We start from the raw sequence: 27,474 nt of genomic DNA, 5'->3' as shown, positions 1-27,474 counted from the left end.
ATTTACATATTAATCGTAAAGCTATAGTCTACTGCGGAATAAATTGTATTTCTGTTATTATTTCTCTTGGCTCGTCCACATTCTCTCTGCATTCACCGAGTAAGATAACATACAATTAATAAAAATCAATAAAACTAAAATTATAAAAGCTTTTTGGACACATACAGACAGTTAGGGTGGGGGAGAATTCCGTACGTGGAGTTGAAGAGAGGGGGGCATGTTTGTGAGGGGCGGGGCTTGTACGTGACTGACAGTGAGGGGCGGGGCTTGTGCCTCGCTGATTGATTGAGTCAAACAGCTGAGAACGCGCGTGTGAAGACCGAGGAAAAGCAGCAGATGCATTGAAAGAAACACAGCAGCTCATGAACACATTAAACAACGAAGACGGCTTCTGCGGCAAACAGATGAAAGACGACGAATGCCGAATGTGTGCGAGGCGGTGATGGTGTGATGAAGAGCGAGGACATTTGCATTTCTCCGTGACAACTGATGAACAACGAGAGGAGAAAGGGAATAACGTTACGCGTTTTTATTCCCAGCGCCTGTTTTTTGTTGGTGTTTGACCTCGTTTATTAATCACACCGCGAACGCCCGATTAAACTCTAGGTTTAAGGGGGTAACGTTTTTAAATAGCAAGAAGAGGAATAATTGTGCGAGCCTTGTGTTAATCAGCTGCAGGAGCCGAGATGTGACATTTTTCACACGCGCTCTCAACCATCGATCATCATATCGGACGCTTTAATCGATAAAGGTACGTGATCAGATCAGATACAGGCTGTGTAAATACACCAGAGCAACTGCTGCTTTCTGCCAGCTGTCATCAAATCTTTTGTTTGTGTGTGTGTGTGTGTGTGTGTGTGTGTGTGTGTGTGTGTGTGTGTATGTGAGAGAGAGAGAGAGAGAGACACACACACACACACAGAGAGAGAGAGAGACAGAGACCCTGGAGCACAAAACCAGTCATGCGTCTTTTGGGTATATCTGTGGCAACAGCCAACAATACGTGGGTAAAAATTATTAATTTTTCTTTTATGCCAAAAAGCATTAGGATATTATGATCATGTTACATGAAGATATTTGGTACGTTTCCTACCGTAAATAAAAAAATATATATATTATTAGTAGTAATATTAATTACTAAGGACTTCACATGGACAGATTCAAAGGAGATTTTCTCAATATTTAGATTTTTTTTGCACCCTCAGAGTCCAGATTTGCTAAATATTGTCCTAACAAACCACACATCAGTTTAAAGCTTATGATGTTTAAATATCAATTTCAAAAAATTGACCCGACTGGTTTGTGGTCACATTCATGAAATCAACTAAGTGGTCATTTGATTTATTTAAGCTAACATTACACAGTTTCATTAGATGCCTCTGTGGGATAGTCCTGACAGACATGATCTTTACTCCTCTGAATTAATAAATAGTGTATGCAGTCGTTTGATATTATCATGTGACTGCATGATTATGTGACATCCCTTAAAAAGAGGAAAATCGGATCTGAAACCTAAAGCAAGTTTATTCACATCAGCCAAATTATGTAGCATATGAATTAAGACTAGTCACATGTTAATGTTAAGGAAAGCATTCGTACCCAACCACTGAAAGAGCTTGTTTGATTTGGGGGTTTTCTCTCCCTCTTCCTGCATTTCATTGGAGCATCCATGTTTCTAGTGTGCATCTGAAGATTTATCATCATCCTGAGGGGTTGAGCTTAAAAATGTACCTCAGCAGGCAATGGTCAATGGACAGAGGCCTTTCTGAAAGCTGAAGTTCATCTCATTACACATGAAGCTGTGGGTCTTCAGCGCCCCGACTCACAACAACAACACAAAAGCTTTCTGCACTTACTGCTATATTTATATTCAGTCATTTGGAACGACACGTAAAAATACTCTTAGTGTTTAGAAATATGGAAACATTTCCACTATAATGTACAAAACTAAGCTTGGAATATCGAGTGGTGCCGAGTAGTTTATTATAACGATTCTACACAAACCTAGGAAACAGGGACAATGTCCTTAAAACTATTATGAATGAATTGTGCTTCATTTAATAGCATTTCATTCGGCAGTGTTACTGATTTTACTATTGTTAGTGGAGGGCTGTATAACCGCTTTAAAAAATATATATTGTATTTTTTTTTTTTAAATATCCATACCGTAGCTAAAATAATTGCATAACATTTAGCTCATTCCTGAAAAGCTACAATTAATATTTTAATATATGCCCCAAAATCCACATTAGTTTGCAATGGAACGTTATTACAAATACTTGAATGTGCTTTAAAGTTAGTTTTGAGTAAAGGCATAGTCTTAAAGGGACAGTTCACCCAAAAATGTAAATCCTGTCATTAATTACTCTCTCTCATGTCGTTCCAAACCCGTACGACCTTTGTTCGTCTTTAGACACATCAAGATATTTCTGGTGAGATCTAAGAGCTCCCTGACCCTCCATAGACCGTAGTTTAATTATCACAGTCAAGACCCAGAAAGGAATTAGACATTGTTAAAATAGTCCATGTAACTGGTTAAACCTTAATGTTATGAAGAGACGAGAATACATTTTGTTCTCAAACAAACAAAATAACGACTTGTCAGTGTCCTGCACTGTTTCCATTGTTGTTATGTTGTTATTTTGGTTTGTTTTTAATGCACAATGTAATCTCGTCGCTTCATAACATTAAGGTTTAACCACTGGAGTCACATGGACTATATTGTCATATGGACTATTTTAACAATGTTTCTTCCTTTCTGGGTCTTTACAGTGGTAATTAAACTGCTGTCTATGGAGGATCAGAGAGCTCTCAGATTTCATCAGAACGAAGGTCTTACGGGTTTGGACATGAGGGAGAGAAATTAATGACAGAAGTTACATTTTTGGGTGAACTAACCCTTTAATCTCATAAACAGTCATATATAGCTTGATGCTAAATGTCACTATAATGCACCTCTTACCTAGCCTGACAAGCCAGACCCACATCAAGATGAAGTTGGGTCTGGGAACTCACCATAGACAGGGCTCAATCTGAGGGGTGGATAAACGGTTGTCTTTCAAACTCCCTCTGCACTCAGTAGAAAAGCGCTACAGCCAACCAGAGCAATGAAGAAGGTGACGTATTGATAGATTAAAGGGTTAGTTCACCCAAAAATCAAATGTATGTCATTAACTCCTCACCCTAATGTCGTTCTACACCCGTAAGACCTCCGTTCATCTTCAGACACAGTTTAAGATATTTTATATTTAGTCTGACACCGTATGCAAGTGTATGCACACTATACTGTCCATGTCCAGAAAGGGAATAAAAACATCATCATGATCAATCCGCTGATTCATAACCGTTTGAATCTTTATTTGAGGACTGAAAACAAACGTGGAAGAGAAGACAATGCTGAATAAAGTCGTAGGTTTTGTTATTTTTGGACCAAAATGTATTTTCGAAGCTTCAAGAGATTTTAATTAACCCACTGATGTCTCATATGGACTACTGTGATGATGTTTTTATTCCCTTTCTGGACATGGACAGTATAGTATCTAGTATCTGGACGGCAAAACTCTGAACACATCTCCCCTTCTTAAGAATGATTTCAGTGTCGTCCTTTGTTCTCTTCTCAAAGAAAAGCTTAATTCAAAGTCTTCCAGAGTCACGGCCAAAAGCCGATTCGAAAGACCGCCGTTTGCCAGCAGCAGCCATCATCTTTATTTTCAAGTAGCAGGAGATTTTCATTTTTGGGTGAACAAACCATTTTCATCTGCCCACCGACTCTATACACAATTTGCCTGACTAGAGTGTTTTTTTTTAAGCTCGCAAGCCAATGGAGAGTTGCTAGAATTACATTTGCTGCTGCTAGGGTGTGCGTGTAGTAGGGCTGCACGATATTGAAAACAAATTACATTGCGATATTATTCCCCCAACGATATATATTGCGATATTGAGAGCCATCAATCCAGGCTAAACTCAATAATTACCATTCCATGATGTTAATAATTTCATTAATAAGCAAGCTTCATTAAAAGTGACATACATAAAATGTTGGAAAGTATGTGTAAATATGAAAATAAACCTCCAGTAGGTGGCAGCAGGTGACCGTCTTAATGAGTGAGTCACTGAGTCGTTCATTCAAATGATTCGATTGAGTAACACACTTGTTGCTGTGAGTGAGACGCGTTACGGGTCTGCTGTGAAAGAACAAAAACACTAAATATTGCATCTAAAATGTAAGTGATTTTAAGTGAATGTTAATTAGTTGTTTATGGAACGGTCATAAGAAATCAGTGTCATTTTCAGTCGTGATGGTATTCAGTGTTGTAATTTCTCCTTGAGCGGCTGCACAAGCGTCAACATTGCGACCTTATTATCGTCAGTTCATTATATATTATTATCCACTATCGATCGCCACTTACACTGATGCACAAACATTCTTGCATTTTGGTGATTCGCTAGTTATTTTTTGTTTTAATCAGGCTCTTGTTCGTCAGGCAAGTAAAATTCTCTTTCACTTTTCCCTTCAAAAAATCCACTTGTCCCGGACAAGCGTTAATGTCGAGCCCTGCTTTGTATTCGTCTTGAACTCTGTGGTGCCGTTTTAAGTGATCAGACAAATTGGTGGTGTTTTCTTGTTTTCTGACACTCCATGCAATTACCTCTTTTTGGTCAACATCCTCCTTTTTGTAGCCGAAATAGTCCCAAAAAGATGATTTCTGGTATGAAACGTTTTTTTTTTTGTTGTTGTTGTGGCGGATCCTCTTCGTCGCGCATTTTAGCAGTGAATGTTTAGCCGTGAGCGGTGAGCAGCGGCACAGCGGACCAATCACAGTGCAGGATCGCGGAACGTGCATGTCACTCCGGCAACAAACTTGTGTTTACTGTGCGCTACCATTCTCTTAATACACCATGGGCTACGACGCTTCACATCGCATGGGCTACAAGCATGTTCCGGCGATGTGACTATTGCTCATGCGAAAACAGAATATTGTTCAGCCCTAGCGTCTAGATTTCTAGGCTACCTGTAACCCTGTTGCGATGAGATTTCATTATGTATTTTGGTGATTGATTTCACGTAAGGTCCTGAAAATAGTTTGATTTAAAAAGGACACAATTTTCAAGCTGTTGGCATATCTAGTGTCCCTTTTTACTGCATTGCAGTTTGCCCATTTATACATGGTTTACATTCTGCATCTGCATTCTGATTGCTTGTCATTTTTGTGAGCCAAGCAAACACAAGCCACTATAAATGAATATCAAAAGCATAAAATGAGCAAAAAGACTAAACTACTGTGAAACCACCAGTCTCACTGGTGCAGGTTTTTGATCATAACATCAAGTAGGGGTGGGCAATATCTCTTTATTTAAAATATAGATTTTTTTTTAAACACAATATGGATTTTGACATATAGTATATATCGATATATTGTTTATATTTAATTCTGATTCCGCCACTTTGCTTGTTCGCGTTTCTCTGTGCTGTGCTCGCCCCCCACTTCCTTGATTTTGTTCCCCCTCCCCTCGCGTGTTCTCTCATTGAACACGACGGCGTCCGCAACCAGCCCGGAGGCTGGACAGAACTCGTCAAAAAAAAAAAAAGGACAACTGGCTCCATTATATGGAGATACTTCGGGTTTTAAGGCATCGGACGAACAGCAGACGGATGTCTATTGCCGTGAATGCCGAAAGTTGGGGCCAACCAAAGCTTCTAGCACCACAAACCTTTTCCACCGTTTACAGACAAGGCACAAGCTTGCATTCGAGGAGTGCACCAGACTAAGGATCCCGGCCATATAGCAGTGGACATGGCATGCATTTCCGGCGTTGAACGACATGGCTTTACACGCATGCTAAAAACACTTGATCCAAGATACAGTTTACCTAGTCGGCATAATTTTACGAGACAAGAACTCTGCGACTGTACACTACGGAGAGAGCGCGGCTTGCTGCTGAACTCTTATATGCACTGCCTACCTTGAGTTGAGTTGTTTTATTTTTGAATGAAAAGGCAATATGTATTATTTATTTTATTTTACATTTAAATTCTTATTTTTGTATACAGATATATTTTTTTTAAATGTCGTTTTAATTTTGAATGAAAAGGCAATTTGTATTATTTCTTTTATTTTACAGTTAAAATCTTATTTTTCTATACAGATTTTTTTTATATATATAAATGTCGCAAAGGCACTTTGTTCTTACATTAAATTTTTGCACTTCAATAAAAAAAAAAACAACTGGTATTTGGCATATTTGTTTTTGCAGTAGTTTTTGGGGAGTTATTTTTCCTGTAAAGATATCGAGATATATTTTTGCTTCATATCGCCCAGCCCTACTACCAAGCACTTACTATCACTGTAGAAAGTTGGAGGTTCATATTTGATAGATTCCCTTACAGCATTGGGCTTCCAGGCTTCTGCTTTCCTCTGACTAACTTGCCGTCATGGTACATTGCTGACATTGAATCAGTTTCTTTTCACAAAAAATAAATCACCTAGGGGGAAAATATATATTTAAATGCAATCTGTGCATAAAATGCATAATATAAAAGAGAAACAACCACTGCTCTATATGATGCCACCATATTGGTATTCCCAGATTATATTAAATCAAATAGTCTGACTTTAATGAGAGCGAGTCGTTGTGTTTATGTCTGAAGTCTCACTGTACATTCGTACAATGCAAACATTTATTTACAACCAGCTTATAAAAAAGTTATTATAGTAACCGACATTAGATTGGTGGACAGACGAGGCAGGCACGGTGAGTTTTTTTAATACAATATGTGCGCCTGAAGCTCAACACCCGTCCAGCGTCTCAGGTATATCTGTGGCAATAGCCAACAATACACTGTGGGTCAAAATTATATTTTTCTTTTATGCCAAAAATCATTAGGATATTAAGATCATGTTCCTTGAAGATATTTTGTAAATGTCCTACCGTAAATATATAAAAAATCTATATTAGTAGTAATATGCATTGCTAAGGACTTCGTTTGGACAACTTTAAAGCAGATTTTCTCAATATTTAGATTTTTTTGCACCCTCAGATTCCAGATTTCCAAATATTGTCCCATCCTAACAAACCACACAAAGATTATTTATTTAAATTTTCCCTTATGACTGGTTTTGTTGTCCAGGGTCACACACAGTGCAATATAGCAACAAAGGTATTGTAATATATATAATATATATAAAGTATATATAAACAAACTAAATATGTGCAACTGATGCGCTGAAAACCGGGTGACTTGGGTCAAGGTTTTGGCTCAAACACTCCCAGTGGCTTCACCACCTGCTGGCAGTTTAGATCGCAGGGAGAAATCCAGTCATATATATAGATCAGTGGAAACAACGCTGGCTATCTATATGTGGCCACGAGACAGTTCAGACTGGCAGCGGGAGATGCTATTGGATACGGGCTGGGGGAAACTTTGATTACATAGTTAACAGCGCTCAGCTGTTTCCCATGGTGCCCTGAAGCATTTCCAGGGCGAACAGTTTGTTTGTAGTGAGTAGCCTTGATTTAATATAAAAAGCTTTGTTTAAACAAATACATATGCTGACTGATAGGATTATCTTCTGATATAATAGTATCATGTGCACTGCGCTTGCACTGACTTCACCCCCATTAGTAGTCACTCAAAGTGGCCGAAGTCCCCTGCATCCAGTCGCCAGCAGCCATTTTCGCCTGAAATCAATCAGCGGGATCATGTTGCTTTGTGCCGGCGGTGTGAACGGGGCTTAAGTCTCAAACTAGAATAAGGGAACCCACTTGGGTTAGTTGACCCATACAGTGACATGGCATCATTGATGTGACATGCGAATGATCGATAGAAAACCAATCCTGTGGCAGCCCATGATTCCCATGCCTAAATCTGCCACTGGTCTGGATGAAACCAAGCTTTGACTGGACAATATCAATAATCCGAATATAGGGGTTGGTGCTATGAACACAAGCACATTATGAGGAGAACTCGGCAGTGCTTAAGTTTAAGAACAAGAGTTTGGGAGTCAATGTAAGAAGGCCTTTTTGGCGGCTGGACAGGTTAATGTTTTGCTGGGTTAAACCCTTGTCAAACCCTTTTAATAAAAAAAGTAAGCATTGTAGACTTTAAGGGTCAGATTTATTAACAGCACCAGCGCAAACCCTCTTTCGGCATTATAAACAACTCTCAGGAGTTACTAAAGACACAGTGCGAAATTAGTGCTGAAAAGGCCTGGACAGGGTTATTTCTGCGGCTGATCTTATCGCATTTGTAGGAGTTTCTCTTTCAGACGCAGTATTTATGTGAGGAGAGTGTTTGAATTAATTATGAGTTGATTACTTTCCCAAGGAAAGCAAGAACTGACAAAAATGTAAAATGTGTACCTTAAATGCAATGTAAGTCTGCTAAATTCATAAATGTAAATGTACATTTACTACAGGTTGTGCGCATCAATTTATGGTCGCAATCATGCCAGTTTATGATTTGTGTCTAAGTCTAACTGATCACATGGTTTTCGGTTAAAATGTCAAAATGATTGCATATCATTTGAAAACATTTAAAAAGTATTGCAATATCATTACTATTATTATTTTGTCAGCTTTATCACGGGATTATGATGAATAGGTCTATTCATGTTTTAACCAAGAGGGAAAAACGCGACATCCCGGGTGTCCTGAGACACGCGGTGCTCTTCTATAAGTTGTACTGTATCATATACAGCCTACCTTCTGACATTCATATTTTTCGTTCTGTAACTGGAAAAGAAGTGAAATTCAGCTCATGTGTAGCCTACATGATCCGCATGATGAGTTTGAATTTTGTCAAACTCATGACAAACATCACTGTTTGAATTTTGATACAAATTTAACAGGAAATGGTGTTATGACAAAATCAGTTTATTTATATCTCAGTCATGCCCCCATCTTTCTGCAAAATGCTTACTGTTTACTTTAAGTGCAAAAAAGGGAGTCTTTGATTCATCTTTTGAACGCATGAAATAAATGAAAAGGCAATATTATTTATTTTCTTTTACAGTTAAATTATTATTATTTATGTAATCAGGGAGTTTTTTTTTTAAATGTTGCAAAAGCACTTTGTTCCTACATGAACTGACTACCTCTTTGCACTTCAATAAAAAAAAAAAAAAGAATTTGTGGTATTTGGCATATTTGTTTTTGCTGTAGTTTTTAGGGGGTTATTTTTCCTGTAAAGATATCGAGATATATATCGTATATCGAGATATATTTTTTGCTCCATATCGCCCAGCCCTAGGACAGATGCACTTTTATGATAGATGTATGCACTTTTATAATGGATGGATGCACTTTTTTAGGCTTCAAATTTTGGGCTTCCATTCACTGCCATTATAAGGCTTCGAAGAGCCAGGACAAATAACTCTGGATTTTATCTCAAGACGAGTGCTTCACTAAATTGCCAGTGCATTGTCTGGTTTATGTAAAACTCACTGCTTAAAATGCAATCAATAACTTATTTCTATTGTGATTTCTTTTGTTACTGTTGTGCTGGGTCCAAAATCAATGCAGGATTGTCTCAGAGTCAAATGCCCCAAAATAATATAAATGGCCACAACATGTAAGATGTGATTGCGAAAACATACAAGATCTTTTTTTTCTTTTTTTTTTACACAACAAAGAATAGAAAATGTGATCCTGGACCACAAAAAACTGTAATAAGGTTTTTTTTTTTTTTTTTTTTAAATTGAGATGTATAGATCATATGAAAGGATGAATGAATAATATTTCCACTGATGTGTGGTTTGTTAGGATAGGACAATATTTGGCAAATCTGGAATGGGGTGCAAATAAATCTAAATATTGAGAAAATCTCCTTTAAAGTTGTCCAAATGAAGTCCTTAGCAATGCTTAATATGTTTATGATATTTACTAAATATCTTCATGGAAGATGATCTTAATATCCTAATGATTTTTGACATAAAAGACATTTTTTTAATTTTGACCCACACATTATATTGTTGGCCACAGATATACCCGTGAGACACAGGACTGGTGTTGAGCTCCTGGCTCACATTTCACAAGAACAACAGAGCTGCTTTCACGAATGTGATTTTGAATATATACAAACGTTCAATATGCAAGAAATTAATATCAAGTGACTTTAGACGCATGTTTTTGCTTTTTTGGCAACGTGTTCTGTTACTAAATGAATCTGCTGCCTTGAACAAATTTAGTGCACTCATTACATTTTTGGATTTCAGTTTCATAAATAAAATGATAGGTCTATTTTTATTTTCCATCACATTTCTATATTAATTTATTTTTAAGACATTAATCTCAACATTATTTATACAGGTGTAATTGTACCTATTCAGATGCAACCTCTGCAACACAGATGAATATTATTAGTAATTTGATTGGCAATAGCTCTAAATAATGTCTTATTATTCTAATTGTGCTTATTGATTAAATATATGACATTCTATGTGGATCGTTTAGAGGAGCGCTGGTCTGGTCTTGACTCTTTCTCGCCTGGTTTCTCTTGGTCTTGGTTTAGGTGGTCTTAAAGGTCCCGTTCTTTGCGATTCCATCTTTCAAACTTTAGTTAGTGTGTAATGTTGCTGTTAGAGCATTAATAATACCTGTAAAATTATAAAGCTCAAAGTTCAATGCCTAGCGAGATATTTTATTTAACAGAAGTTCCCTTTCAAAGCCTACAGCGAACGGCCGGTTTGGACTACAGCCCTGCACTTCCTGCTTTAATGACGCAACTAAAACCGTTTGTTGACGAACCCTCCGCCCACAAGAACACGCAAATTCGGGGGCGTGGTCTTGTTGCTCTCGCAGGTCGAGAATAGGAAGTGTTGTTTTTGTAGAGTGTGTTTGTCGCCATGCCATTGAAACGCTGTTATTTTCATCCCGGAGTCAAATCACCTTTGTTTGGCCTTCCCACGGACGCTGTACGTAGAGATCAATGGCTACAGTTTATGGTTAACTCGGTTCCGGAAAATTATAATCACAATTTAAAACTATGTGCGGCACATTTTGCTGAGGACTGCTTCCTCAATCACAATCAGTTTAATGCCGGATTCGCAGAAAGATTATTCTTAAAAGATGACGCAGTTTCCTCTTTGTCTGGAGAAGGCGTTGTTTATGGTGCACAACTGGTAAGTGTATTTTATTATTTAAGTCGGTCCGTTTAACAGTTTATGTAACACATGACACAAAGTGCAACGCTGTTTAGCTTCGTTAACTAACGTTAGATGGTCATTCAAACTAATCCGAAAAACTTAGTATATAAAAGTGTAGTAATTCATTCAGACACCATCGATTGTTGGTGTTTGTAATGATCAGTTTAAACTACTGAATAGACAGCTTACCATTCTGAAACATCCAGCAAAAGTCTTTCCTGAGCAGGTTATAATCGATCCTCTTCGATATTCTCCGGGTCTGATTCAAATTGATAAGGTAATATACAGTCCCTGACAAAAGTCTTGTCGCTTATCTATTTTCTAGAAATACCTGATATTAACCTGACTTTTAATTAATTAATTGGTGTTAGAAATAGCTCATATGAAAAGCTAAAACCCTCCCAAATGATGTTTAATGCACTGAAATAAATAATTTTCACAGAAAAAATATTTATCATTTAATAAAGACAGAAAGGTCAAATCAGGAATAGCTAAGAAAGCAGTCTTGCATGCCTCCCAGAGTTCATCAATATTCTTTGGTTTCGTCTTCCATGCGTCCTCTTTCATCCTACCCCACATATGCTCAATGATGTTCATGTCTGGTGACTGGGCTGGCCAATCCTGGAGCATCTTGATCTTCTTCGCCTTGAAGAACTTTGATGTGGAGATGGAAGTATGCGATGGAGCACCGTCCTGCTGCAGAATTTGGCCTCTTTTATGGTTGGGAATATAAGAGGTAGCTAAGATTTCTTGGTATTTTAGACTATTGATGTTGCCTTCCACCCTGCAGATCTCTCGCACACCCCCATACTGGATGTAACCCCAGACCATGATTTTTCCGCCACCAAACTTCACTGTTTTCTGGGTGAATCTCGGATCCATTCTGGCTCCAGTAGGTCTCCTGCAATATTTGCGGCGACTGTGGTGTAATTCAACAGAAGATTCATCTGAAAATCCACCTTCTGCCACTTTTCCAGCATCCATCCTTTTAGCAGTCTGTGGGCCTTGGCAAATGCCACACGGTTTTTCAATTGTCTTTTGTTTAGTGCTGGCTTCCGGGCACTGATTCGGCCATGGATGCCATTTCGAGACAGAATCCGACAAACTGTTCTGGTTGACACAGGGACTTCAGGTGACCAGGTCTCGTGGAGCTCTGCTGCAGTTGAAAATGGGCTGGCCTTGGATTTTCGAGCCATCAAACAGTCCTCTCGAGCAGTTGTCTTGCGGGGTCTACCTGACCTGGGCTTGTCAAAAACGTCTCCAGTCTCTTCAAATCTTTTTTTTATCCTCTGTTCTTGACGCTGAGACACATTGAAGGTGTCTGCCACATCAGCAGTGGATCTGGTCTTCAGCCTCTTGATAATCAAAACTTTGTCTCAGGGTGAATCTTAGGCATGTTTGCAGAGGTCTAGTTGCAGTTGATGTGAAGGTCTAGTGTACTGGGGTTCTTTTTATACACACTTGAGACCTAATTGATCCATTAGTCGTCACAGGTGAAGCTCATATGACAAGGTGACAACACTTATGTCTTTGCAAAAATTGACTCAATGGGCTTTACCAAGCTGGGAATATTAGAATACTTTTTGAAAGTTTAGTTTTTCACTGAAACATTATCACAAAAGCTGGTGGGATTAAAATGAGCCATTACTTGTAAAAATATCTTGATTAGAAATATATTTCAGCGGCACTTTAGGTCAATTTGTACACAAGCGACAAGACTTTTGTCAGGGACTGTAGATATTTTTGCAGTAACATTGAGTGCGCGTATCTCCCCGTTATGATGAGGCGGGACCTTTCCAGGCAAAGTGCGCTAAGCTGCTGTCCAATCGCAGCGCGGGAAGCGCTGGCCTAATCAGAACTCGTTACGTGTTTCTGAAGGAGGGACTTCATAGAACAAGGAAATCACCAGGCTGTTTTTAGGACAGAGGAAACTGCGGTATACAGATAAGTAAATTGTGTGAAAAATACTGGGGGTTTTTTAACACGCGAAACATGAACTCATTGTACAATTGCACACTGTAAACATAATCAAAGCTTCGAAAACACGCGAAGAACGGGACCTTTAACTTCAACACCATTGCTAATAATAGAGAATGCAGTGCCTAGTAATGTTAGCATACAGTTTAATTGTAAGTAAATATCTTAACATCTCACCAGATCCAGTTCTTTATATAATAAAATAAAATAAAATGTGTGGTTTGGATGGCCTGTTTTTAACATGTCGGGCCAGTGTTGGTTGTGTATGTAAAGCACAGGCTGTGGTGATGAAGCGTCTGTGGCAGCCATGCAGCAGAACTGGTGAAAGCTGGATCCTAGTTATGTAAGAGGAGTCGCGAGCAGCACAAAAGAGTGGGAGCAGATTGGACGGGGTGCAGCAGCAGATCTCCAGGGCAAAGCACATCTTTCACTGCACACACACACATCCTTACATGAGAAATGCATGAGACGATCGCTCAGATGCTGTTACACGTGTCCTAATGTTGGCTGTGAACATGGGGCGTGGAGCAATACAATCAATCACAGAACAGCCAATCAGTTTTCTCTCTCGCACACACATCTTCATGACTTCCATTATCCTCCAGTTTTGTTAAATTAATGGTGTGGACCCAGTCGCACCATTGTAAAAACAGTAACCAAGTACAATGTGATGTCTGTTTAAACTCATTAGGTTGGAAGGGGTGCTTTTATTTATGCCTTTTTATTCACTTGAGTTTGTTATAAATGGTTGTGACAAGCGTCAGTATGTTTTGTTGGTCACTTTGTTTCTATTTCTGCAACATTGCACCCCTCCCTCCCTCAGACACATTGGACTAAAGCACCGTCCTCTACTGAATATCAAACATGAATGCGGATTGTGGACCTGTGCAATAAAATGACAAATCACACACCCCTGCCTCTCGGAGAAGCATCACGGCAGTCACAAAAACACATGAAGTGTTTGTGCGACTGTGTGTTTGTGCGAGTTTGTGTGTTAAGGTTGGGACCGTGTTCGAGCGCTTCTGCTGATTTACAGCGGATGGGCAAACACCCCCCTCCCCCCACCCCACACACTCCTCTTTCTAGCTCTTGCTGTTACCATGGCAATCACTGCACAATTACACATGACATCAGTTTTTCCCAAACAGTGCAGTGGCACGAAAAAAAAAAAAAAAACACTGCAGAGTTCAACTTTGAAGAAACTGTTGAAAAATGGCCAGTTATTGTTTTTGCAAAGTAACACGCAGTGTGATTGTATCTCAGGTGAACCCCCTTTTGTAGGCGATTTGTACAGAGGCATCTGAACTAAATGTGAATTTACAAATGGAAAATCAAGTGAGCCTGGAGCAGTGTGTGTTCACGGTGCACAATTTTTAGCGAACCTTACCATTAGCTGAAAGTGAACAGTTCTCAGCTCGCCTACTGAGATGGAGTCGGTTTGGTTTGCTTAAAAAAAGAAAGAAAAAAAAAACGGGTCTGATATTGTTTGGAGAGATTACATAAGAGCCAAAAACCCAGCAATATAATTTTTAAAAAATAAAACTCTTATTATTATTGAAAAATTATTATTATTGATTGCAAAGTCATTGTTTCGGTACTAAATTGTGCACAAAATGAGAGTGATAAAAATGCATTGATGTCTGGTCATTGACAAACGTATAAAATACTATTAATAACTGAATCATAAATATTTGAATATGGCTTGGCTATGTTTAATGGACTGGCTCAGCAGATCATCGGCTTCACTACCCCCTGAAAAGTGTCCAAGACACATCACGTTTAATGTTAATGGATACAAACACAATAGTTTGTTGTTGGCTCATATTGCATGACCTAATATAAACATGTATACATTTTTGATTAAAAAAAATATATTGTGTAACCACCATATTGTAAAATATTATTTTCATTCATGATCTTGTTACAAATAAAGATTAGAGTATAGGATGTTAATGTCAAATATATGTATTGATTATGTGATGACCACAAAACCAGTCATAAAGTTTTTGAAATTGAGATTTATACATCATGAATAAATAATCTTTCCATTGATGTGTGGTTTGTTAGGATAATATTTGGTAAATCTGTAGTCTGAGGGTGCAAAAAAATCTAAATATTGAGAAAATCTTTAAAATTGTCCAAATTAAGTCCTTAGCAATGCATATTGCTACTAATATACATGATATATTTACAGTAGGACATTTACTTAATATTTTCAAGGAACATGATCTTGGTATCCTAATGATTTTTTTTTGGCATAAAAGAAAAATGGCTAATTTTGACCCACACAATGTATTGTTGGCTATTGCCACAGATATACCCGTGAGAGGTGTTGTGCTCTAGGGTCACACATGTATTTAGTATCATGTAGGCCTGTAGTACACCTTTTGCCACTCAACATATATCATACTGTACAATAATACATTTAATTTTTGGTTTGTAATAAAGTTTGCAAAAGACATCTTAGTAAGAAACGGCTGGTAGGCTAATATTAGCAAAATAGCCAACCATTGTATTTGGTAGGTAAAGTTGATAAAAAAAGTGCCTCTAGTGCAACATTACGCTAGCCTGGCTCTGCCCTCCTACGTACTTCCTTCAGTACTATGTCTGGGACTGCTGTGTAGTCTTAGGTTTTCTCCGAACAAATTTTTACCGGTCCAATCAGCGAACAGAGGGAGTGGCTGAGAACGATGACGCTGATGTCGAGCGCTAGTTTGAGATGTAGTTCAGTAATGGCGGCGGAGAAAGATGCTAACTAAACCATTCATTGCATTGTGGCACCGCTGCCGAATTTCCAGAAGTTAAAGCCGGAGCAATAACAGTCTTTGCTGGGGTTTGTTGGTGGCCATGATGTTGTGGCCCTCCAACAGGGTAAATTCGGGAAAAGTTTGATTTTCCAGATCGCTTCGTTAGTGATGAAGGAGTTGGCTGAAGCTATTCGGACGGTAACTGTTTCTCGTGGGGGCGGAAGGTATTGCCATCATCTAAGTTACGGGGACTGGTCAGTTATTTTATTGCCGTCCGTCTCTCACCACCCGTGTAAAAATCCCCGGCCGAGTTACCGACTGCTTTTGACAAACGCAAGGCCGTGTTGATGTAACAGCTGTCCGAATCCACATCTGAGTTTTCAACAATATATCACTTCAAAATCACTGTTTGTAATCATTTTTGACCACTGCAGAACACCATACGGTTGCTTTGCTGTTATTAGGATGCATTTCTAGACTTGTGTTTCCTTAAAATGCTGGCAAGTATTTAGAAGAGCAATATATTTCATCACCGCTCAAACAAATTAAAATAAAATCACTTAAACATTTGAATTGGTCCGTTATTTATAGCAGCATTTATTATCACACCAAGCATATGACATTTTATTTACAGCATACAATCATGTTACGGACCGCGTGAGCGCCGCGTTCCCGGTCACAGAACTCTCCTCTCCACCGTGGCGTGAATAAATCACAATCCGAATGCACGAGTTTTAGGTTTTATCCTATAGTTTATTACTGAGGTGGCATGCACATGTGCACTTTTATTTTGTCGGATTTCCATGAGTGAAACAGGCGAAGGGCGCATGACATACGTCACGACCAAACGTTAGCGATTGGTTATGGCAGATCCAGAGTGGCTCAGGGCAGATCCAATAGTTTTAAACCTCAACAGGGTGCCCGCCTTCGCGGAAATAAACCCTTGTCAATGGAGAGTGGCCAGACTCTATGTACAAATGAAATGTACAAGAGTCTGGTAAAAGCAGGCTAACATTACGCTGAAGTATTAAGGAAATCTGCATTAACAAAATCAATCAATTGTTGGATCCTTAAAACCTTATGTGTGTCATCAAAATCTCATTCCAGCCAGGTAAGCGAAGTTGGCAACCCTGATTTATATCCATAAATAAACACAAAACATACAGGGACTCTTTTGCAACGCCTATTTTGAAAAGTTATCACAGAACAAAATATTCAATGCAATAAAGTATGGTGATAAATTCAAGCTTCAGCAATGAAATATCTAATAATCAGATTTATATAATCTTATAAATAATTATTAATATTGAATAATCTTTACATTGGTACTGAATCAACACTGACAAAACTTCAGCTTAACAACAGCCAAAATGCATCATTAATTCCCTGTCATCACTGTTAAGCTGCTTTGAAACAATCTGTACTGTATAAGTGCTATATAAATGAAGGCGACTATTTGAATAAGCCGTTGAATTGAGTTTTAATAACTCCCGTCTCTGTCGCCACTTCTGTACTGATATCTAGACTAACATTTTAGGTACAGACCAAAAATGATTCAGACAGATATAATGTTTCATTAATGTGTGCAGGACACTATAGTTCATTTCTGGAAGTGAGGAGAGCTAAATAAATTCAACGGGGGTAACATATAATTATACCCCAAAATCCTTCATACACTGACTACCAATAAAACGGATTATTTGGGCCCAAAATGACTCAGACACTTTGAGCTGAGCATGTTTTGCTGAAGTGTTTGTTCTTTAATTGCTAATGTGACCTTTGACACCACAGACTGAACAAAATGAAGCATTTCTTGCTCATTGGTTGAGCTAAACTGGCATTATGTAATCGTGTCCTTAAATGTAACAGCTGATTGGTTGATCCATTTCACACCTTTCTATCAAAGTGATCTGACATTATCAAGATGAATTTGTTCTGAAACAGTTTAACTCTGAGATCTTGTCATATTTTATTACCATTTTATAAACGATAGTGAATACACGGTTATCACGTGAGGAAATGTTGAAGGTGTTTAAATAAATGCTGGTTTGACTGTATGTATTGCACATATTGCACATTCTGTAGAAATGTAATAATGAGTTTTTAATGGGGATGGGTTTGAATCTCAGTTACAAATCTTTTTAGGCAGTACTTAGTGCGCAAACCCTCTTTTGGTGTTTGCAGAAAGGTTTCATTTTTTTTTTCAACCTATTACATTATTATCATTGTAGTGACCACATGGGTTATCTGAGTAATAAATAAATAAAATACAGTGTTATTTGCTGCACGTGTTCATTCACAATGTGATTTTGCAGCTTTTGAGTTAAGGGCTGGGTAAAAAATATCAGTTTTCTTGATTTTAATCGATTCTCTTTTTTACAAACCGATATTGATTATTAAATCCCAAGAATCGATTAGTCTGTCCTGTTTTCAGTTGAGGAATGAACAGAGCATTGTAGCGAGCCTCCCATCCTAATAAGGGGGGTGTCATCTCTCTGCTTTGTTACCATTCATGTGAAACAAAATCTCATCTTTAAAATTACATCTATTTTATTATGAAATTCAAAAACATCCAATGTTTTAAACTTAAACAGTGTTCCCGCCTTCAATAAAGTTAACTCTTGTCAATGGAGACTGGCCAGACTCTGAACAAATGAAACGTATGAGAGTCTGTTAGGACCAGGCTAGTGTGTATGTCTAAATATAAATTCAAAAGCAAAACGAGAAAAAAAAAAAGATGTTATATTAGGAAGTGGAAATGGCTAATAAGTCAATAAGTACTCCTCCGCCGCCATCTACTGGTTATATTGGCAATTTCATGTTTTTATATATATATATATATAAAATGTCCCTCATCAAATATTGGATTTAAAATAAGTTTATTTTGTCCAGTCTTTTTTACCCACAACATCGATTATTTGGTTTAGTGTCTAGTAGGGTTGGGCATCGTTTTGATTTTGTAGCGATTCTGGTTCCGATTCTTACTTTCGATTGGATACTTTGAGGGGTGGAGTCAAGGCTCATTTCACTCAGTTCAGCTCATTTCAAGTCAAGGCTCATTTCACAGAGGAAATTTTTATTTTGATTCAATAATGAGTTTTAGTTTTGGGAGTTGCAGCCAATGCGGGAGAAAATTAGGAATGCCTCTGCACCAGACCAAAAAACTGATTGATGCAGAACTTGCTCCCTGGTCTGGACTTCCCCTGCTTTGCTGCAAAGGTGAATGGAGTTTCACACCGAGTCTCCACCGGTTTAGCCATAGCATTAGCAGCAGTCATATTAGGACTATTTATTTCAGTAATGTTGTTGTTCACCACAATTAGCAATTTGGTCAAGGGCTTTGTTATAACACTATAATCACTTACCTGATTCTGACGAGGTAACGTTAATAATGTTGGTTAGTGCAGGGTTTCCCAAGGAGGACGAGACCATGTCAAACAACCTACACTTATTAATTTGTACACCATGCAGGCGTAAGGTGTTTAGTCATATTTGTTGTGCATCATCCCGTGCAAGAAATAAGTGTTGCACCCAGGCTTTTTTAAAGTGAAATAAAGCCAAATTTTTGAGTGCTGCTCACCATCCTGCAACAGAACAAGTGGCAAGCACTTCCGGAAATATGGTGGCCACTATGGAAACCAAAACTTTTGGAACCGAAAACAAATTTTCTAAACAATTCCAGTGGAATCGTTATTTTTTTAAACGATTCCAAGTTGGAACCGGTTCTCAATGCCCAACACTAGTGTTGAGGAAGGGGTACTTCAGCCCTAACCAACCAATTAGGAATCTTTCACAAACCTGCTGCATTGACAGAGGAATACGTAGTTAATACCATAAGACCTAAAGTGAAGGAGAGTCCTGACAGATGATGAGCCATACTAAGTAACAGAGACTATAGAGGTTAGATAAGGACATGTTAAAGGTAACATAAGAAACACATTTTTAGACTGTTATGTTTATTTATTGTTAAATGGTTTCTGAAAAATGTCATATTAAAACTGCATACCATATCTGGCCTTTTTGATCAGCAGTTCAAAATGAATAAAAGGTGTTGAAGCTGATTATAGTAGGCTCACAGTTGGGCTTCACACATGTACTTTACAAACACACTTTGGGGTTTTTTACGCAAACACACAACATGGTGTTTATATTTGATTAATCACTTTTGAATGACCTTTAAGAAAACATGGAAAACTTGGATTTAGGTGGATTTAGATTAATAGCATCGCTATGTTCAGTATGTGTGTACCGACTCTGTGTAATACAGTCTGGCTGAGCTGAAGTAAAACTGGCATGCATGCAGTCAACCTTTAAGATACTCTAGGGATTTTTCTTATCATGTAATATTAAGCTGACTCTACCCTAACTCTGGAGAAAGTAATGCAGCAATAATGAGTAGCACTACATTAACACTTCAGCTACTGCTACTAACTAATATAGAAACAAGCTGAACTAATCAGTAAGTAATATTGGGTTTAGGACTAAGATAGTTCCTTAAAGGGTTAGTTCACCCAAAAATGAAAATGATCTCATTAATTATTCACCCTCATGTCGTTGGACACCCGTAAGACCTTCGTTCATCTTCAGAACACAAATTAAGATATTTTTGTTGAAAGCTGATTTCTGAGAAAGGCTTCAGATAGGCCTTCATTGGCATTCAGTACATTGATACAAAGTCCATCTCACTACAGTGGCTGTACAATAATGTTACAATACGATGAAAATAGTTATTGTGCGCAAAAAAAAAATCTAAATAATGACTTTATCCGCCAAGTTATTGTCTTCTGCGTAGGTATCTGACGTGAACTCTCTTGATAGCGGCTCCTCCTCTTCCGGAGCATGTATTAGAACGGTGGAGCTGCGGCATATTCTCACGTATGCGTCGAGTTCACGTCAATAACTTGGTGGATAAAGTCGTTATTTATTTCTCAGCCATCAGCTTTCAACAAAAATATCTTCATTTGTGTTCCGAAGATGAACGAAGATGTTACGGGTGTCCAACATGAGGGTGAGTAATTAATGAAATATTTTTCATTTTTTGGGGGTGAACTAACCCTTTAACAGGTATATAAATAATTACTGAAGGAGATTGGCATCACTAAGAACTAATAGGTAACTACGACAAATTATAAAGAATTAATAATGAATTACTTATCACAACATTAATGGGTCTGAGATGTGAGCAAGTGTCTTTTTTTACTTTGAATAAAGTCAAGCATAACTAATTACTCAATATTAACTAGTCACACATTTTATGACTATTCAGAGTAAAAAAGCCTCAGTGTCGTCTCAGACACACAGTAATGTTCATTATAATTTGGCAGTTAGTTAATATTTATTAGTGAGGCAAATTACTGATGACTTAACAAGGAAATATCTTCTAAATTAGATTTTATTTGTTTCTATATTAGAAAATATAGTAGTAGGTGTAGTGTTAATGTAGTGCTTCTCATTAGTCCTGCATTACTTCCTGCACAGTTACTTATTAATGACAGACCATCATTTGGAAGTGTTCCAGAATATTTGCTTTTGCCCTCTGCTATATATTATGTATGTATTACAAGTTATTTATAAAGCACTGAGCATGTGCGTGCTATAATTCATCAGTGTTTTGAGCGGTCTCTCAGAACCATGGCATGAATACATGCATACTTATTCAATTTTGTATATAAATGCCTTATCAGTACCATAAAATGCTTGAGGTTTGAATCCTACCAGAGTGTTGAGAGACATCTCATTTTGAAATGCATGTTTTCTTGTGAATGTAACATGGATCTCCAAATCTGTGAAAACTAAAACAGTTTCTTTTGTTGTGCAGGGTCCATCTCTCAGACCATAATGTTCAAGGCAACTGTTCTGCCACTGAATATATCTTATACTAAGGTAAGCTCTTGGCTTTATTTAATATTAAACCATGTCATTAGTGCTAAATATTTATGGTACACATGCACAGGAGATCGCTTTAAGGAAAACTACTTGCAAATGCAGTGGCCACAAAAATAGTTTGGACAATTAAGTCACACCGGTGTGAATGCCTTCAGGTGAAGGGATGTACAATAATTTTATTTGCATATGTTCATTTTGCAAATAATTTTTATCCACAACATTAAAGCAATTTATATGATGAATCACACAACACTGTGTGTGTTTTATTGTTGATTTTATGTGCACACGCGCACACTACACAATAACCAAATAATTTAATGACTCCATATAATTCAGTAAGCACCCCGGACCCCATTTTTGCTCATGAAAAACAATCCAGAACATAATTTCCAATTGTAAAAAAATGATTTACATAATTCACAGCAGCAAAAAAACTTGTGTGAGAAGTGTGAGATGGAAGTTGCTAAACTAAAGATGTCATATTTGACAGCTGATTTGGGATAGAAACGTTAAACTACCGACAAATAATCAGGCAAACTAATAAGCGTTTGCCTAATTTTGCCATTTTCAATTAAAAAATTAGGACTTTATGATTTACATTATTCATGTAATTTAATTATTAAGCATTACAGCGTTTGTAGCCTTCAGTAAATTAACTTGTCCTTGTCCTAAAATGATTAATACAACATATAGGCTAAAGATCAGGGCCCGTATCCCTAAAGATTCTGGGAATCCTCTCAGAGAGTTTTAGCTTACAAGTGATTCCAGAACATTTTCAGTGAACTCTGAGCAAGGAATGGATGGAAAAGCCTATCTTAGTGAGGAGGTGTGGTTGACCCCGTTGCTAGGTATGACTCATCATTTCAAAAGCCGTGATTGGTTGATCCTACAAGTTTGATTCAAATGAACTTTTGGTGATAATGAGCAAAGGATGTACCCTCAAATCAATAAACATAATTATACACTCTAATCTTATGCAGACTGTAATTGTAAATAATATTTCACATTCAAGAAAATATCTGAAAAATGAATAGTAAGCTGTAGGGGTTATAGCCTAACATTAGAATCTATAATATATGGAAACTTAAGCTCATTACACCCTGTTCAAATAATGATTTGTGTCTTATTTGCTCATATTAATATCCTAGCTGGCATATTTTGTACTTTCACTCCCATATGGACCCCATTGAAAACAAGATGGCCTATCTCAAGGGGCTGTCCTTAATGAAGTAGAAATTACAATGTTACAACTCAGTGTGGTCTTAACGAGGGTACCACGGCTCAGCTTTTAGCAATATCTGTGATTACTTTCTTCTCCGGTGTAATAGCCTTGTGGCATCGAGATGGTGAAGTAATTGCATCTCTAAGGAGATCTACCACAAACATGATCCCTGCACGATCCAATCTGTAGCTTCTCAATAATTCCCTGTCATCCAGTGTTTGCAGGACATCTCTCCTGCCTCCTCTGATGGCCATTTTGTGCAGCTGCTTAGGGGAACTCCTAAACCACTAAAAGTCCTCTTCCCTGCTCTTAGCAGATCTCGCCTTAGGAGCCCTTTTAAGCGCTAGGAATCTTAAGGAATAGCTTTTATATTAACTGGGATTTTCGTGTCACTTTTAGGGAAAATTCTAAGAAAACGTCATGACTCTGAGAATTTTCTTAGAATTTGGCCGCTAGGAGCCACTTTTTTTGCACAAAGATTCTTTAGGGATATGGGCCCAGGGCCTGTATTCTTAAAGAATCTTAATGCAAAGAGTAGCTCCTAGTGACAAAACTCTTAAGAAAAATCTTAAAATGTGGGCGTTTACTCTTAAAATGAACTAAAACATCATAGTAAAGAAAAAAGTTATTCAGAAAGCACCCCTTAAAAGAGTTCTTAAGATCAAATTTGTTAGGAGCATGGACGAGGACTTTTAAGCAGCAGAGAAAATGGCAGAAAGACGAAGAGGGAGAAGAAATATGTTATGCAAATCCAGACAATGGATGACTGAGTTAATAAGACGCTATAGATTAGATCGTGCAGGGATCATGTTTGTGACAGATCTTATTAAAGACACGCTAACATCTTAGTCTACTTTTTAAAGTCTTTCTTTGAATGTGGCAACATTCTTATTTTATTTGAATATAGAAACATGAAACCTCGTTCAAATAAATATTTCTATGATTAAATCACAGACAGAGACTCCTCCCCTATCGGCCAATCACTGTGGGCATAGTTAGCAAGCGTGATGACATCATCCATAGCAACGAGGTCAACCCCGCTCTCACTCTTAGCTAAAAACTTCTCTCTATTCCTTAGTAAAAGTCGCTGTGAATAGGTTTTAAGAAAAAAAGTGTAACTAAGAACTTTTCCTGCCATTTAGGAGAGCTCTCAGTGGTGAGATAAAATGTTTTGTGAATACGGCCCCAGCTATGTTTAGTGGTATGTTTAGGCTTGCTTCTTTGCTGACACGGATGGAAATGAAAAAAACTCAGCTTTGGGAGGGGAAGAGACAAGGGTGATGGAGATCAGGAGAGAGCAGGAATTGAACAATAATCTACTGCCCACTCGCATGGTTTTAAAGCTATTTATTATCCATTTTTTCACCTTTAAATGTCTCAAAATGCACATGTAGATCAGAAAAATCTCCATTTTCTCCTGACTAGCTCAAATTTGGGACCTCAGTGACTATAAAACTTGCCTACCAGTAGCAACTCCTGGCCATACATTTAGCTATATAGGGCAAAATCTGGCTCTTAAAGGGTTAGTTCACCCAAAAATGAAAATGATTTAATTAATTACTCACTCTCATGTTGTTGGACACCTGTAAGACCTTCGTTCATCTTCAGAACACAAATGAAGATATTTTTGTTGAAAGCTGATGGCTGAGAAAGGCTTTAGAAAGGCCTCCATTGGCATTCAAAATATTCCCACTCACAAGACCCATAAAAGGCACTAAAGACATCGTTACAAAGTCCATCTCACTACAGTGGCTGTACAATAATGTTACACACTCTTAGAAGAAAAGGTTCTATCGGCACTACGTATTTGGAACAAAGAGGGAACTGCGTCATCTTCTAAGAATAATCTTTCTGCGAATCCGGCATTAAACTGATTGAGATTGAGGAAGCAGTCCTCAGCAAAATGTGCTGCACATAGTTTTAAATTGTGATTATAATTTTCCAGAACCGAGTTAAACATGAACTTTAGCCACGATCTCTACGTACAGCGTCCGTGGGAAGGCCAAACAAAGGTGATTTGACTCCGGGATGAAAATAACAGCGTTTCAATGGCATGGCGACAAACACACTCTACAAAAACAACACTTCCTATTCTCGACGTGCGAGAGCAACAAGACCACGCCCCCGAATTTGCGTGTTCTTGTGGGCGGAGGGTTCGTCAACAAACAGTTTTAGTTGCGTCATTAAAGCAGGAAGTGCAGGGCTGTAGTCCAAACCGGCCGTTCGCTGTAGGCTTTGAAAGGGAACTTCTGTTAAATAAAATATCTCGCTTGGCATTGAACTTTGAGCTTTATAATTTTACAGGTATTATTTATGCTCTACTACATTACTACACTAACATTTTTTTTCTCCCTAAAATAAGACAATTAACAATTACTTTTTCCTGTCTATTAAATACTTCTTGTTTTAAGAATGTTTATATGGTTGGACTAGAAACAAGACAAAAATACGTAAGTAAAAGTAAGAAAAGCTTTTTTTGCAGTGAACTTTTTAGGGGTTCCAACTACGTAGCGCTGATAGAACCTTTTAAGGTTCTATATAGAACATTTTCTTCTAAGAGTGTAATGCGACGAAAATAGTTATTGTGCGCACAAAAATCTAAATAACGACTTTATCCACCAAGTTATTGACGTGAACTTGACGCATGCGCGAGAATATGACGCAGCTCCACCGTTCGAATACATGACCCGGAAGAGGAGGAGCCGCTATCAAGAGAGTTCCAGGTGAGTTCACGTCAGAGACCTACACGGAAGACAATAACTTGGCGGATAAAGTCATTATTTTGATTTTCTTTCGCACACAAAAACTATTCTCGTCGCATTGTAAATTTTTTGTACAGCCACTGTAGTGAGATGGACTTTATAACGACGTCATTGGTGCCTTTTATGGGTCCAACGACACGAGGGTGAGTAATTAATTAAATCATTTTCATTTTGGGGTGAACTAACCCTTTAATGCTAGTTTATGATTTGTAAGCTTTATATCCTAATCGCTGAACACATCATTCACACTTTACAAGTCCTTGCGTTATTCATCCTGAGGATGGCGCTCTCTGAGGATGACAGACTTTAATCCACACGACGAACGCCATCTTAGAATTGTCTTAATGTAGTATTTATTGTGTCTGAATTTTGCAAATTGTGTAGGACTTCCAGTGAGGAAAACAAAGTCATGTCTATTCAACAAACATAAAATAAACACAGCAGCCCATATAAAAGCTATTCACATGAGCATGTTTAATCTAAAGGGTTTATAATCTCATTAATCTGAAACTACTCCACATAGAAACGGATATGCTAAAGTTTGGTCTGGTTTGCTTGATCCAACCCCTACAGACTAAGTAATTTCTCTTTTCAGATTAGATTTGACGACTCTGCACTGCAAAAAATGCTTTTATTTTACTTAGTATTTTGTCCTGTTTCTAGTCCAAGCATCTAAAAATTCTTAAAACAAGAAGTATTTATTTACTAGACAAGCAAAAGTAATTGTCTTGTTTTGGGAAAAAATAACTCAAAATTAAGAGAGTTTTTGCTTAAAATAAGCTAAATAATAGGGTCTATCCCATTGCACCCAGAGGCATTTAAGCGATGTCCGTTGGTGACGCCCCTTTGGAAGTGATTTGTCTACGAAAATGCTATAAAAGTGGGCGTGGTTTAGCAACGGAGTGCAGAGGGTGAGGGGAGACCGACAGCACAGCAACGGCTTCTTCTGATTCAGAAAGTTTTTTTCACTCTTAAAAGCATCAAAGCTTCCCACAAATGCACACTGCAAATGACCATTACGTTACACGCAACACAATATACACATGGATTGTAAGCTCACCATTACACAAATACATATATCCTGTGACAACTATATTTCAATGCACAATTTAATGCACAGCCATTCGCAATAAGTTCTCTGCTTTTAAAATGTTGTATAACTTTGATAACTTTTGAGGCTTATTTTGTGAAGTTTTATATACCGTTTGGTCGGTTAAATAGCCATGAAGAGCGGTTACACTCACAGTGTGGAGGAATAGCGTGTTGTGAAGACTCGGGATCAATTGAAGAGAATGCAGGGAATGCAGACACTCATACAAAGTGGGAAAAAACACTAGTTTTTTTATCCATTATTGCATCTCTCTTACTGTATGCGATCTCACTGTTAGAAGCGCCGCTGCGTCAGTCAGAGGAAAATGCCTGTTAAACGCGTGCTGTCATGAATAATTAAGCACATGCTGTCATGAACTAAGCAACGCGTCTTCTCATTGGATAAAGACACGCAGTCTCATGAATAATTATGAGACAGCGATGAGTCATCGCCGTACTATAGTACAAGAAACAGTCACAGCTTATGACGTTGACATGAAGATGAATTTAAACCAGGAAGTTAAAAATTGAGGTTTAAAATTAACTAGCTGTCTCCCACATTCAAAACTAACAGATGGTAACATTGTCTTCCTTGATGTTCAACACATACTTCTGTTAAAGGGGTTGTTCTGTGTTTTTTTTTTTTT

The 27,474-nt window shown here is 37.9% G+C and overlaps 1 protein-coding gene across 1 annotated transcript in view; it reads left to right on the top strand.

Annotated features, from left to right (window-relative positions):
- Positions 1 to 268: 268 nt before the first annotated feature.
- Positions 269 to 27,474, top strand: part of gprc5ba (G protein-coupled receptor, class C, group 5, member Ba) — a 42,922-nt gene continuing 15,716 nt past the window's right edge. Inside the window, exons 1-2 of the mRNA XM_067437312.1 lie at positions 269 to 751; positions 21,687 to 21,751. Of these exons, the coding sequence (XP_067293413.1) occupies positions 21,707 to 21,751 (45 nt within the window). The 5' untranslated portion in view covers positions 269 to 751; positions 21,687 to 21,706. The remainder of the gene's footprint in view (positions 752 to 21,686; positions 21,752 to 27,474) is intronic.

This window comes from Pseudorasbora parva, unplaced genomic scaffold, assembly GCF_024679245.1.
Source record: "Pseudorasbora parva isolate DD20220531a unplaced genomic scaffold, ASM2467924v1 scaffold_31, whole genome shotgun sequence".
Lineage (NCBI taxonomy): Eukaryota > Metazoa > Chordata > Actinopteri > Cypriniformes > Gobionidae > Pseudorasbora > Pseudorasbora parva.
This window is presented reverse-complemented; position numbering and strand designations above follow the sequence as displayed.